General features: G+C 40.5%; 3 protein-coding genes and 1 long non-coding RNA gene across 4 annotated transcripts in view; 2 read left to right on the top strand and 2 right to left on the bottom strand.

Moving 5' to 3' along the window:
- Mtmr6 (Myotubularin related protein 6) overlaps positions 1 to 14,706 on the bottom strand; it is a 91,930-nt gene that overhangs the window by 25,838 nt on the left and 51,386 nt on the right. Inside the window, exons 2-7 of the mRNA XM_069506320.1 lie at positions 3,531 to 3,647; positions 2,965 to 3,127; positions 2,380 to 2,537; positions 1,951 to 2,123; positions 1,040 to 1,127; positions 634 to 766 (exon numbers count right to left, since the gene is read on the bottom strand). Of these exons, the coding sequence (XP_069362421.1) occupies positions 634 to 766; positions 1,040 to 1,127; positions 1,951 to 2,123; positions 2,380 to 2,537; positions 2,965 to 3,127; positions 3,531 to 3,647 (832 nt within the window). The remainder of the gene's footprint in view (positions 1 to 633; positions 767 to 1,039; positions 1,128 to 1,950; positions 2,124 to 2,379; positions 2,538 to 2,964; positions 3,128 to 3,530; positions 3,648 to 14,706) is intronic.
- LOC138403927 (uncharacterized) lies at positions 4,136 to 7,636 on the top strand. The gene is made up of 2 exons (XM_069506205.1): positions 4,136 to 6,327; positions 7,344 to 7,636. Exons 1-2 carry the CDS (start codon positions 4,143 to 4,145, stop codon positions 7,580 to 7,582), a joined length of 2,424 nt encoding a protein of 807 aa, XP_069362306.1. The 5' UTR covers positions 4,136 to 4,142; the 3' UTR covers positions 7,583 to 7,636.
- Positions 10,953 to 13,993, top strand: LOC117992951 (uncharacterized). Its single transcript, XR_011238058.1, has 2 exons — positions 10,953 to 11,256; positions 13,053 to 13,993. It is a non-coding gene; the product is annotated as an uncharacterized lncRNA (long non-coding RNA).
- On the bottom strand, positions 11,572 to 14,460 carry LOC117992949 (uncharacterized). Its single transcript, XM_034980681.2, has 2 exons — positions 14,008 to 14,460; positions 11,572 to 12,681 (listed from the first exon to the last, which is right to left on the bottom strand). The coding sequence occupies exons 1-2, from the start codon at positions 14,121 to 14,123 to the stop codon at positions 11,793 to 11,795; spliced, it is 1,005 nt and encodes a 334-aa protein (XP_034836572.1). The 5' UTR covers positions 14,124 to 14,460; the 3' UTR covers positions 11,572 to 11,792.

The following is a 14,706-nucleotide window of genomic DNA, read 5'->3' as shown; positions in this document are numbered from 1 at the left end:
TAATTTATTTGTGAGCCCTACCCTACCCATATAGCTGTGATAGCCTAGTGGTTAGGACGTCCGCCTTCTAATCAGAGGTCGGGGGTTCGATCCCGGGCACGCACCTCTAACTTTTCGGAGATATGTGCGTTTTAATTAATTAAATATCACTTGCTTTAACGGTGAAAGAAAACATCGTGAGGAAACCGGCATGCCTGAAACCTATATTAATTTCATTCCGCGGATAATTTAGTATAGCGCCCTCTCTCTTACGTACCCATACAAATGATAGAGCCAAACAGAGAGAGCGCTATATTAATGTCATTCCGCGGATAATTTAGTATAGCGCCCCCTCTCTTACGTACCCATACAAATGATAAAGCCGAACGGAGATAGCGCTGCTATATTAACTTCATTCCGCGGATAATTTTGTATAGCGCCCTCTCTCTTACGTACCCATAAATATGATAGAGCCAAACAGAGAGAGCGCTATATTAACTTCATTCCGCGGATAATTTTGTATAGCGCCCTCTCTCTTACGTACCTATACAAATGATAGAGTCAAACAGAGTGAGCGCTATATTAATTTCAATCCGCAGATAGGGTATAGCGACCTCAGCGGGTTGCGAAGCGAGAGATGTTTGTTCGACTTACTCTCGACGAGTTTCTGCAGACTCTTGCGCATCACGTGTATGTTGCCGATGCCCATAAACTGGAACTTTATGTTCTCGTAGAAAGCCTCGTTTTCGTAGCCTTTGCCCGCTGCGCGATTCACCATTGCGTTGATCTATAAAAAAAATGCCTTGTGATTTACAGACCGACGAATGTTATCAGTCAGACGACTGACTGACTGACTGAATGATCTATCAACGCACAGCTCAATCTACTGGACGGATCGGGTTGAAATTTGGCATGCAGATAGCTATTATGACCTAGGCATCCGCTAAGAAAGGATTTTTGAAAATTCAACCCCTAAACAGGTGAAATAGGGGTTTGAAATTTGTGTAATCCACGCGGACGACGTCGCGAGCATAAGCTAGTTAATAATAATAATTCTTACCCTTGGCCTTGTATCAACGACGTACATGTACCCGCAATTCGGATTCGCTCGTCGAATCAGGTCTAACATTTGTTCATCTTCCATACATCTGAAACATCAAAGGTACAAAAATTCAAGAAACATTTTTTAGCCAAGTTCATCATGATGACTAATATTCCCCTTTCCCCTCCAACTAAGTGTTAAGCTTGTACTGGGAGTAAGGTACGACAATAGTGCAACGGGTGGGGGTTTTTTTTTTTTTAATAAAAAAGAATATTAGCCATGTTAAATGACTAATATTCCCCTTTCCTCTCCAACTAAGCGTCAAGCTTGTGCTAGGAGTAGGTACGACATTAGTGCAACGGGCGGGGTTTGAACCGCCGACCTTTCGGTTTTCAGTCCACTCCTTTACCGGTTGAGCTATTGAGGCTCGTGAACCGGCGACGTTTCGGATTTCAGTCCACTCCTTTAACCATTGAGCTATTGAGGCTCTAAAAGGCTCTCTTAGTTGTAAAAGATTCTTTAACGCACAACGCAAATAAAAAATTAAGCTATGCAGAAAATCGATCATATAAGATCGAAAACCATACAAACCCAATTCAAAAAACCAAAGCTTTTCTCATTTTAGGATAAGTTAGAACTGTATATATAAATAGAATTGTAGAATAAGATAAAGTATAATAAGGCTGACATACATAATTGTAAAAGCCTGTTAATAAAAGATTAAAAAAAAATCTCTTCTCGTCGAAATCCTAATTTTTTCATCTCGATGTACGAATTTTGTTATCGAAAAGAATGCATATATTAGGTCACGAGCGCTTGACTGCGATCTCACCTGATAGCAACTGACGATTTCTTCCTCCCATCTGGCAGTCACCGAAATCCTTTAGAATTTTTCTCTAAAGACAAATATTTGTCTGTGTACTAGTTACCTGGCTGAAAACCCGCTGAGTGGCTGGCTACACCGTGCTATGGCAGCCTTGTTGTGATGCAAGTAAGCCAGTACTGGCAGACGGCCGCGGGACCTGAAGCTGGCGCTGCCTAGCAGGACGGCCGTGGACGCGCGCGCTGGCACGTAGATCTCACTTGGATATGTGTCGCAGAGCTGAAAATATAATTAGAAGAAAAGTTAGACACTAGTTACATTTAGGTTTTTAAAAATCATCTCCATAAGGTTCCCAAAGGCGTGCGAAGTTTGTTAATCCGCATTTGGCCAGCGTGGTAGACCATGGCCATTCTGAGAGGAGACCAGTGTTCAGTAGTGAGCCAGCGACGGGTTGATGATGATGAATCATCATTGATGATTGATGAATGTTCGATGTGAAATCTTTCCTGCCGGGTACTATAGTAAAATATCTAACCTCATAATCCCTGTTGGAGGTGCATAGGACCCACTGGTCATTTGGCACGTTCATCCTCTGGTACTCCGTCTGGATGTCGAAGAAGTTCCACCCGGCTGACTTGGGCAGATCGTCCGGGGTGGACTTGTAGTGGAAGCAGTATAGCTCGTCTAGATGAACTGTAGCAGAAAACATATAATTGTGGTATAAGTACCGCAAATTGCTATTGTGCTGGAACCATGCCTTACTAACATCGAAATGACGTCAGCCCACATAAAAATATACTATCAGCTCGAAGCTACAGTCTAGTGCTGACGTCACTAAAATGGCGGCCACGCGCATTAGCCATTTGCGGGACTTATATTAGTGGAACTTTGGAACTTTTCGTGGAAACGTGGACGCTGACAAACGGTCTTGTTCACAAAGCTAAAGTCGCTTAGCGAGCTATGGAGAGGGCTGTGTTAAGAGTTTCCTTGAGGGATAAGTTCCGAAATGAGGAGATCCGCAGGAGAACCAAGCGAGCCTGTAGTCGTGATGGGCAACCTTTCCACCGAGGATATGTGCATCAGGAGAATCTGTAAGGAGATATGAGAGAGAGAGACCTACCGGGTTGGCTCAGCCTTAGCAGGGTCTGGTGCATCTCATGGCAGTCTCTCTCGCGCGGGATGACGAAGAACACCGACTGGAAGGTCTTCGTGCGGACCAGCAAAGGCGAGCCTGTAGTCGTGATGGGCAACCTTTCCACCGAGGATATGTGCATCAGGAGAATCTGTAAGGAGATATGTTTTAATTCATTGTAAAATATATAGAAAACATATGGTTCCATCCACGTTGGTAAACAATGTTTCGTGACCAGCTACAAAATAAGATTAATGCTTCGTTAACTGGTTATTAATCAAGAATTTTTTATCCGGGTTCGTAACGGAATAAATTAGTAACTGGTTACTAATCACGGGAAATCGGGCTCGTAACTGACTACAAAATAAAAATTAGTTCCATTTATCAAATTGACGATATAAAACTATGTTTCCTACCAATTACAACCCGGGTATCTTTAAAACAAGAGTGAATAGGCATCTTCTAGGTAAACGCGTCCCATCTTAGGCCACACCATGACTTTCAATCAGGTGTGAATCAAGTGTGTGCCTATAACAAATTTAAAAAAAACTTACCCATGTCTCCTTCCTCATTTCATGGTCGACAAAGATGAGGTGTGTGGTGGCGAAGTACAGCGTGCCTTTCGACGGGTTCCGCAGGTTGTACTTATCCAGCATCTGCACATTCTCCAACTGTAACAATGAAAATAAAATGTTTAGTATTATTAAGTACTTTGATAGATCTAGCGTGAAGAACCGATAGACGTTGGGGTCCCAAGGTGCTTGAGTGGGGACCTCGCATTGCAAGGCACAGCATTGGAAGACCTCCCCATTCCACCGGGTACCGTAGAACTACAGTAGAAAACGGACCTTTGCCGCTTGACTAGCCCACCTTCTCGCTAGAGTTCTTCTGTATATCCAGTGGGGAAGGTCATCCAATGCTGTGTTTTACAGTGCGAGGTGCGATACGACCTGATTGGTCCACAAACTTTTTAATTTTTTAGAAACATTGCTGATATTTAGGATTTATAATTTATTTTGACATGTTTATTTTTATATATAAAAAGACGTTTTATTTAAAGAAAATTTCCGATAACTTACTCCAGTTTAATTTACAATTTAAAATATTTTTAGAAAAATCAAACTTGTAGAATACTTTTGCATAGAAAAAACTTGAGATACGAAACTATGAACCGGAAAAATGAAAGACCTATAGAACCATGTTTTTGCAAAGATACAATAAAGGAACCTTTAGTTGCAGTAGCGGGGTGTTCTGATGATATGGCAGCAGTATCAGCACTTCCCGATCAGTGGGTACCTCGACATTGTGGCCCTACTCTAACAAACTATCTTAAAGACCGCGAACAAAACCACGAAAAGATCTTACAAGATCTAATGCAAGATGCAGCAAGAGTCAATAAAGACATCGATACAAAGATTAGAACGATATCTGAAATTCTACTAGCTCAAATCAAACAAAATCAAAATGATATAGATTGTGTCGTAGAAAAATCTAAACCTGATGAAGGAGTTCTGTCTATGGAAGCTAGGAACAAGGCACTTATGGAAATCACAAAATTATTTACATACAGGATACAAGATTTAGCTAATTTCAAACAAGAAGCTTTAGGACTAGAGAGAGAACGTGCTGACGGCATAAGAAGCTTTTTTAAATCTCAATTTCAACGATTAATTGCTGTTGGACATAAAACTCCTAAAGATTTGCTTCACGATTTTGATGATAGGATGTACGAAATTAATCAACAGTTACTCAGCAATTCTCGGGCTTATATTGAACTAGAGGCGCAGTTAAGAGTGCAGCTAGATGAAAGTATAGTCCGTGCTCGCTCGGCTTTAAATCAGTTATGTCTCAAGCAATCTAAACTAAGTAGAGTTCAGAGTGCTCTACCATGGACGCGGAAGAGTCAATCTTTTACTAAGAGATCCGATAGTGCTGATAGTAACACAAGCAAGAAAGTTGACGAATCAGGAGATTCACACGGGGTTTTAGTTGATATAGAAGAATTTAAAGCCTGCGTATCTCAGTTAGTTGAAGCGTACCGTAATGCTATTCTTAAAATATTCTCAGGGTTTTCAAGTCAGTTAGACGACTTACACAAAGATATTGGATTTCTTAAAGTTGACAGAAGTAATTCTGAAACGCTAACTTTGGAATTAGATAACATGATAAACCGTGCTCTTAAACGTATATCAGATAGTAATGTACAGGTTAAGGGTTCAATTTATAAGGATTTAGAAGAAATGGCTCGTGATGATGTACAGCATATGCAACAAAGTTTATCTACATTAGGGAAGTCTCTACGTGACACCTACATGATACTGTTTGATGCCAGCCATTTATGGGATGATCACATGCTGCGTTCGGCATTAGTTCAAAAGCTGACCGTTGCTGCGGTTGAAGATATGCAAACGAATCACGATATAACTGAACTCGCGAACGAAGTCAATTTTAACATTGCATTGGAGCAATTTCGCTGCGCGCCCGATGTTGACAAATTGCAGTATACCTTCGAAGTCATTACGAATTTACTTAAAAAAATCGCAGAAATGATCACCCAACATAGCGAAAGTGAAATTGCCAAGCTTGAGGAATATATGGATTTACCTATAGCCATGGCTAACGTTCTGCTAGCCGAGTGTGGCGTTTTTTTGGAAAACCACCCAAAAACGATTCTGGAAAAATCTGGAAGCTTAAATAGTGGTGTTAGCATCGGATCTCCTGTGGCTAAGCCTTTTACTTTACGCGCTCCGTTACCGCGAGCTATTCTTCAAACTGAGCTTCAGGAAGTGGCTCTGAATAATTGGAGAAACGGTTTTCTCGACTCATTCGAATACAATTTACCTGCAATATCGGAGGAATTGAACCGTCAGGCACGGAAATGGGTGGACGAGAGAAGTTTGCAACTGAACACGCGGTATTCTCTAAAACTGATGTCCCATGGAATAAGAGCTGAACGACTGAAGGCTGCTAAGGAAGCACGTTTAGCTGAGCTTCAATTCCATGACCGACGCCTTGATTCTCACTTGGATGCTATCTATGAACGCATTGATAGTCTTCCGCTGGAGGCATCCTCATTCCTAGCATTGGATGCACCAGAATTATATCCCTTCTGCAAATGGATTAGCAGTATCCAAACAGATATGGATGATCTCTTATCACACATTCCGGATCCAGAGGTAAAGAGACTTAAGCTGTTAAGTTACGCGCCACGTTTAGTGAAGCATAGAGGGCAGTTTCAAGAGTCTTTAGATTCAGCTATAGAGGGATATAAGAAGAATATTCAACATGAAATTCTGGTGGCAAGGATCTCGAACTTTCGATTTATGTCGCAGCTGAAGCTTTTCATTGAAGGTGTATATAGGTTCCTATACTTTTGTTGTAGTAAGTATAGTACGCGACAGGTCAAGATGGCAATCGGGGTATGAGGCGGGGGGGACGCCCTGCACACCCGCACGTCACCTGCGCTATACTGCACCGGGTTAGCGCGGGATGCGGGTGCTGTGTAGGTATGCGGAGCGTTCCCACCCCGATTGCCATCTCGACCTGTCGCGTAGTACAGGTAATAACCCGGCAGGAAATATTGTACAAAGAACTTAAAGAGATTTCGGCTTCGTAGAACGTCGTCCTTGTCGCTCATACGGTACGAGTATGAGTCATACTTAAGTGACGTTTTGTTGGTTCCAACGACTGAGACAACACTATACGAAACCGTTATCTCTTTCTAAAGTTCTATGTGCTTTGTTCAGACGTAAGACACTTAGAATGAAAAGAGCCAGTGCGTGCCAGACCTTCGCTATTTGATAAAAGCTGAAAGTTGCTCTGCGTATTGTCTCCAGCACAAAAAGGAATGATCAGCGACTATGAAGTTTGGATCATGGTGGCTTTAGGAGACAACAGATAACAAAGGTATAAAAAATCTTAAAAGTATAAAGTCTAATTTTTTTATACTTTCTTCGGAACAGTATTAGAAATCACGTCATACATTGCCAGACACTTAATGTCGTGGCAACCCCCTGCCAGACGCCATTAAAGTAAGTTTAGGGTGTCTGGCAATGTATGACGTGGTTTCTAATACTATCCCGAAAAAAAAAATTAAAAAAAATAGACTTTATACTTTGACGTAAGATTTTTATACTTACCTTTATTACACGTTATCTCCCAAAGCTACTATGATCCAAACTTTATAGTCGCTGATCGTTCCTCCCTATTCTGGGGACAATACTTTCAGCTTTTATAAAATAACGAAGGTCTGGCACGCGCTGGCTCTTGGTCCACTCAGTTAAAACGAGTCAAGATTTATATTTTTGACAAAAACCTGTCTCGAACTCTGAGCAAAGTTTGTTCATCCAACCATTTTTTTCTTTTAGGTGGTAAGTACACAGCAGCCGAGGCGACCAAGACATGTGCAGCTTTAGCCAAAGCAGCTGGCGCATTGGAGGTCTGCCTCAACCGTTGTATGGACGCCCTACACTCTCGCCGCTCGCAGTTGCTAGCACTCGCTGACCAGCTCATGTTACCGATACAACGCGTTGTTGGAGAAGTGAATAGAGATGATAAGAAGAAACTCAACAAATCAACTAAGAACTTAAAAAAGAAGAAAAAATAATTACATAGATACAGAGGTAGTGTAGCAGCGCCTTTTTTGATAACTAAAACTTAACTTTATTTAATTCAAAAACACGGTTGATATGGCTCAAAAGGGCTAGAACTGCTAGAAGTTAGAACCCAGAGCCGTAAAGCCAGTTGAAAAAACGGAACTCAAAAAAGAAGAAAAAATAATTAGATAGATACAGACTAAAACTAAAACTCAACTTAATTTACTTTAAAACCTTTATTTACTTTATAACACGGTTGATATGCAACTCGTTTGAGGTCGTTTGCACACCTAGTGGTGGGTCACTTCAGCTTCGCAACCCGTTGAGCGGTGTCGCTTACTCTGGTTCTCCGTCGGATCATGAAAACAATGTTACAGTACGCAACAGGTTGAGATGGCAATCGGGGAGGGAACCCGAACACCCGCACATCCCTCCGCCTCATACCCCGATTGCCATCTCGTCCTGTCGCGGACTATACCTACAGTGGAATAGTTCCTCTCCCGTGCGAGGGGCGAGGTCGATAGTCCATAATATATTAAATTAAGTTCTCTAAAGCCGGGTACAGACCGCTGTAACGTAACATGCAATGTAACATGAAAGGAGCATTTCATAAGTGTGGACGCAGCGTGCGCACGATATGAGCACGTACGTACTTCGCATCTTTTGCACACTGCGCGCCCCTTTGTGTTCGGCGAAAAACCGACAAATGGCGGATCGCGGCGCGCACGAGTTGAAATGCTCTGTTCGTGCGCGTACTGTGCACGGTTCGTGCGCGCAAGGCGTCCACACTATGGGAATTTTGTTACATTGCATGATACATTGCGACAATGTGGACGGTAAATTCTTTCATTGCGTCATTGCATGTTACGTTACAGCGTTTGTACCCGCCTTAATAAATTAAGAAAAGTTACCTTCCTTTGTTGCCCCGTACCGACATCTATCTTCATTCGAAACGTGATTAAATAAAAGCGTACAGTACGCGGCAGAAAGTAATGTACTTCGACCTTTAGAAGCAGATTTGTAGAGCATTGTCTCTGTCGTTGAGACCGATAAAACGTCATATAGATATGAGTGACAGAGACAACGCTCTACAAAGCCGAAATGTCATTAAAGGCCGATGTACATTACTTTCTGCCGCGTACTGTAGGTACCTATAGTACGCGACAGGTCAAGATGGCAATCGGGGAGGGAACGCTCCGCACACCCGCACAGCCCCCGCACTAGCCCAGTGCGAGCGAGCGCGGGTGGCTTGCGGAGCATTCCCCAAGCCTCATACCCCGATTGCCATCTCAACCTGTCGCAAACAATACCTACTTAGGCTCAAGGCTCATTGCGGCAGAGACGTAGTGAAGCGACGTTATGTTACAAATTAACAGAGCGTTATATATGTATGCTAATATACTAAAACCCTAGTCTAGTGCAACTGTTTTTTAACTGTGCGTTAAGACATTTAGTGCTATTTATTTAGGCTAAGATCTATAGCGCAGGTACTTTGACTTTGCTCAGATTAAAGTTAAAAAAAGTTACTCGTATGTCGCAGAACTCTGTACTTACTACACGACAGCTCGAGATGGCAATCGGGGTATGAGGCGGGTGGACGCCCCGCACGTCATCCGCACTCGCCCGCACCGGTATAGCGCGCGGGCTGTGTGGGTGTGCGGGGCGTTCCCTCCCCGATTGTCATCTCGACCTGTCGCGTACAAGATATAGAAAGTAGAAACTAAAATCCGACTAGGTACTCCTCTCAATAAACACTGAAATAATATTATAGTTTTTTTTGCTTGGTAAATTATTTAATTTTTAACCGACTCCCAAAAAGGAGGTGGTTCTCAACTCGGCCCATTTTTTTTGTACTATATCTATTCATCGAAATATATTTCAATGGTACTCGTACGTTAGATTGTTCATCGGGTTTTCAGATCACGTAGAGTTGGCGAGTGGCGTTAATTATGAAATATTGGCACCGATTCCGTTGTCTTTCTTGTGAATTATGATGCCTAGACTTTATTGTTGAGTAGCTGATGCCCGCGACTTCGTACGCGTGGATTTAGGTTTTTAAAAATCCTGTGGGAACTCTTAAACTTTCCGGAATAAAAAATAGCCTATGTCCTTCCCCGGGTTGCAAGCTACCTCTGTACCAAATTTCGTCAAAATCGGTTGAACGGTTGAGCCATGAAAAGCTAGCAGACAGACAGACAGACACAGACAGACACACTTTCGCATTCATAATATTAGTATGGATTATTATTTATGAGCGTTGTTAAGACGTCAGCCTCCTTTTAATTATTATTCAGATACCAGATAGTTTTAATCCCTTGACTGCCGTCTTAAATCTCACCTGCTGGTAAGTGATGATGCAGTAAAAGATGGTAGCGGGCTAAACAGGAAGGCACCTGGAAGGGGTATGTAATTTTCGGTAACCCTTTGGTTTCTACACGGCATCGTACCGGAAAGCTTTGGCAACACGAATTTGCCGGTAGGGTGGTACCTAGCCACAGCCGAAGCCTCCCTCCCACCAGACTATAATTCCTCCTATTCGCAGGGGTTCGATGCCGGGCATGCACCTCTAACTTTCCTTAAAGGTTTCCTCACAACGCTTTCCTTCACCGTTATACCTACCTATTACCGTAACCCTCTAACAAATAAACTTGGAATAGCGGTGGAATAGTTATACTCTGTTTTGTCTTTTTCCTTCAAATGTCAAATTACTGATGACAGAGAAAGACAAAACAGAGTATAACTATTCCACCGCTATTCCAGGTTTATTTGTTAGAGGGTAAGCGTTTAAATATGTAGGTATATTCGCTTACAAGTTTGAAACATTTCTAAAGGTCGTCGAATACCGACGTACCCCGGGGCAATGTTACCATAGAGATGTAAGCAAATATCTACTCACCTGAAAACATTGAAAACTTGAGCAGTGTATATCATAACTAGCTGATGTCCGCGACTTCGTCCGCGTGGAATTAGGTTTTTAAAAATCACGTGGAAACTCTTTGGTTTTCCGAGATAAAAGTAGCCTAATTTTGGTACAGAACCCTAAAAACCTTACATTAAATCCACACTCAGAGCCTCAATAGCTCAACTGGTAAAGGAGTGGACTAAAAACCAAAAGGTCGACGGTTCAAATCCCACCCGTTGCACTATTTGTTGTAAATATGAAAATTAGGGGTCAATTTATAAATGACTTGGCAACCCTGATTTTCATCTAAGACCACAGACAACCAATAGTGTTTTGCTGTTTGACAGCCAACCTTTACTTAGCGCTTCTCTTGGGCAACCATGGCGGCATCGACATGTATTAATTAGCTCTCTAAGGGCCGAAACACATAAGCGCGTTGCGGCGCCGCGCCGCTGAAATCGGCAGTGCGCTATAGCGGTGCGGCGCCGCAACGCACGACGTGAATTCCAGCGTTATGACGTCATACTTGTTGACAAGGATGCAGTTTGTTTCTAACACTCTTGCAAACAACACGTGTCAACCGAGAAGCAGTTTTAAAATTAAAATGTCTGACGTTGACGTCGATCTGTTTATATCTTCGGTTCAGGAACACCGTTGTTTGTGGGATACTAGTGACGAAACCTATAAAGACAAATTTATAAAACAAGAAGCATGGAAAAGCATTTGTGAGATCGTTTATGTTGATTACAAGGAAAAAAAACTCAACCGAAAAATCAAAACTGGGTAAGTAGTAACATATAGTCTTAGGCAATGATATTTTAAACTAAAGATAAGTTACGTTCATAGTAATTTACGTTTTAAATCTGTTCCTGTGTTTAAATCATTACCTCCCAGCAATCCAAAACTGCACACATTTGCAAGTTTTACTGATTAGCAAACCAAAAGATATGAAATAAAACGCAATTGAAAGAGATAGCTATAATTTTAATGGTTGCACTTCAAACGTTTCTTGTGCATAGAGTAACATTTATAGTCGTAGAGTGGACACTTGATTCAAAACTATTCAAAAGTACATAGATAAGAAATAAAACATCTTACAAAAGTAAATCACATTTATTGAAAATTTTAACAGTGAAATAATTAATAATGAAAGAAAAGAAATAAAATACACATTTTTAACCGACTTCAAAAAAAGGAAGAGGTTACTCAGTTCGACCGTATATATGCTTTTTTTATGTTTGTTCACAACATGTTAAATAGTTTGAATCAAATGTATTAAGGTATTATTTGTATTTTGAACTGAGTAGGTATACGAACATTCATATTTTGTTTAATTGCCAACTTAGGGCGCCAACATCACTGGAAAAGTAATTACAAAAATCATTCCGTATTAGATGTGGGCTTAAATTATTTTCATTTGCTGTGGGCAAATGCAACATTTGCAGATCAGAATCATCAAAGATAATGTCATCGGTCGCTTGTACTCCATCTCGATTCAAAACAAAGTTGTGCATTACACAACATGCCTTGATAATGTCTGTCGCAAATTCGTATTGCACATTCATAGATCGATGAAATATGCGCCATTTATTGGCTAGGATGCCAAAAGCGCACTCGACATATCTTCGGGCACGACTCAGTCGATAATTGTAAACTCTTTGTTGTACCGACAAATGTTTTCCTGAGTAAGGGCGCATGACGTTATTCGAAATTGAGAATGCTTCATCTCCTACAAAAACAAATGGAGTTTCATTTTGAGAACCTGGTAAAGGCTTTGGTACAGGAATAGGTAATTTGCGTGTCATAATCAAATCATAAAGTTTAGAGTTCTGGAAAACGGTGGAGTCACTTTCCTTGCCATACGCTCCTATATCGACAAAAATGAATCTATATCTAGAATCTACAAGAGCTAATAAAACTATTGAATTATAGCCCTTATAATTGTAAAACAGTGATCCACTGTGCGCAGGACATGTAATACGGACATGTTTACCATCAAGAGCTCCTATGCAGTTAGGAAAATTTGCTTTCTTGTCAAACTCAATAGCGACATCTTCTAGAACCTGTTTTGTTATAGGAGGTATATTTTGACTTGATAGATGTTTCCATATGGCGCGACAAACTGTCCTTACAATTTTTGCTATTGTACTTGCTCCTCGGAAGTAATTCGTATGCATGGTTTTAAAGTCACTGCCGGTTGCTAGAAATCTAAAATGAAATAATAATTAGTAGGCAAATAATAAAATAATACAAATGTAGGTATAATCAAACTCAAACCGCGCAGGTAATAGTGTTGCTAAAGGAATAGATTTTCAAAGATAGACAGGTAGTTTTTCAAAGAAGTACTCAATAAATATTTTACATTATGGTTGTTCTAGGCAAAGTCAATCAGTTTTTAACTTGCCTAAGTCAAGAAAAAGCAGAAAATTATTCTTTTTCGGCGGCCAGCCATTTATATGAAATTGGATGGACCGAAAGTACTTATGAAAGTTATATCAAATTTTATATGTAGTATAAATGGAATCTAGGGAATTTTAGTCTTTATTACTATTTTTCACTTGTGAAGTTTTTTGTTGCAGGTAATGATTTAGTCAAGAAGTGGAAGGCCATAAAAGATAATTTTGCTAAATATCAAAAAAAACTAAAAGATGCCAATCGATCAGGAGCTGGAGCTGCAAAAATTAAAGAATATCACTTGAATAAACAATTACAGTTTTTGAAAAAGGTTTCACAAAATGCAACTGATTCCAGTTTATGCGTAGCGGAAGGAGATATTGAGAATGAAATAACGGCATTGCCTCGTTATAAAAGTCAACCACGAAAACGAAAGGCAGATGATAAGGATGATATTGAAGAAGATTTATTGGCAATATTAAAAACACCGGAGAATAGACATTTGCATTTTTTCAAGGGGATTTTACCATCTCTACAATCGTTAAATGAGAATCAAACATTGATATTTCAAAGTCGGGTGCTTCAAATATTAACCGACATTCTTCAACCTTCAATTCATCAAAATACACATCACGGCTATAATCAAGAATATCAGCATCAGGGTTACAATCAAGGATATTCAACTATGAGATACGATAATACGGTTCAGAGTGGCTACCACACTTCTACTCCTGGAAGTTCGATTACTGAACAGAGGACTACCTCATCATCAAACCAACAACGTCCAATAAATTCACCATTTTTACTGGACGAAACGTCAGCTACTTCCTATGTTTCACAAGATGAGGAGTTTGATTTTTCTTAAATTGATCATTACATTTTTTAAGGCCTATTAAAGTATTCTTAAAGTAAGAAAATTGTATAATGCAAAAAGCTTAATTTGATTCTGTCTTGTTTCATTTGAACCTGGCTTTGTACCACTAGGTACCCCCAAACCATGAACACTAGTGATGCAAAATTTTTATCGACACCCCGCTAGTACCACAGGTGTATAAAGCCAGGGGTACAAATAAAACTAAACATTTGATTCCGAGTGCCATAAACATCAATAAAAAAAAATAAGAAACCTATTTGTTTTACCTTAAAGTTAAGCCCAGCATTTCCAAAGCAGTAACTGGTTTTCTTCCTTTATTTTTTTTCTTCTGTATATATTTTGATAACTCGCTTAATAGCTCTTCAAATGATGATATACTCATTCTAAAGTAGGCAACAAATTTTTTTTTCGTCTATCTTTAATGCTTCGTATTTTTTAGAAAAGAACTCGCCATTTGGATTCATACCCTTACTTAATGGATGTATCCAGTATCTTCTTTGCCGTATTTTTAAGATAGAATAATGTCTTCTTAATAACAAATAAGCAATAAGTTTATTACGATCCATCGCAGAGAGACGTCTATCCACACTCAAAAATCACGAGAAAATGGTTGCCCTACCATAATGCCCTGTTTCGCGACGCCGCAACGCGGCAACGCAACTGCCGATTTTGGCGTTGCGGCGCCGCAAAAATAAGCAGTTTGCGTTATGTGTTTCGGCCCTAAATTAATTTTGTTATACCTAATAAAAGTGATCCAGTTCATCCACTGCTAATCTGCCTTATTATTTCCTCATAACCCACAAGAGGTTATGGGCTTGAGCTACGCTGGAATTGGAAAGGTATTTTACGGTAACTGCGTCACGACCACGCCACGAGGTGAGCGGCGCGGCGTTTCTCGCAAAGCTTGTTTGCGTCAGCGATCTGCCACTTGTAAGTACGTCGTGAAGATATTGGACAATGGCTTC

Source organism: Maniola hyperantus, chromosome 22 (genome assembly GCF_902806685.2).
Source record: "Maniola hyperantus chromosome 22, iAphHyp1.2, whole genome shotgun sequence".
In the NCBI taxonomy this organism is placed as follows: domain Eukaryota; kingdom Metazoa; phylum Arthropoda; class Insecta; order Lepidoptera; family Nymphalidae; genus Maniola; species Maniola hyperantus.
Note: the sequence above shows the minus strand (reverse complement) of the source record. Positions and strands in the feature narration are given on the sequence as shown.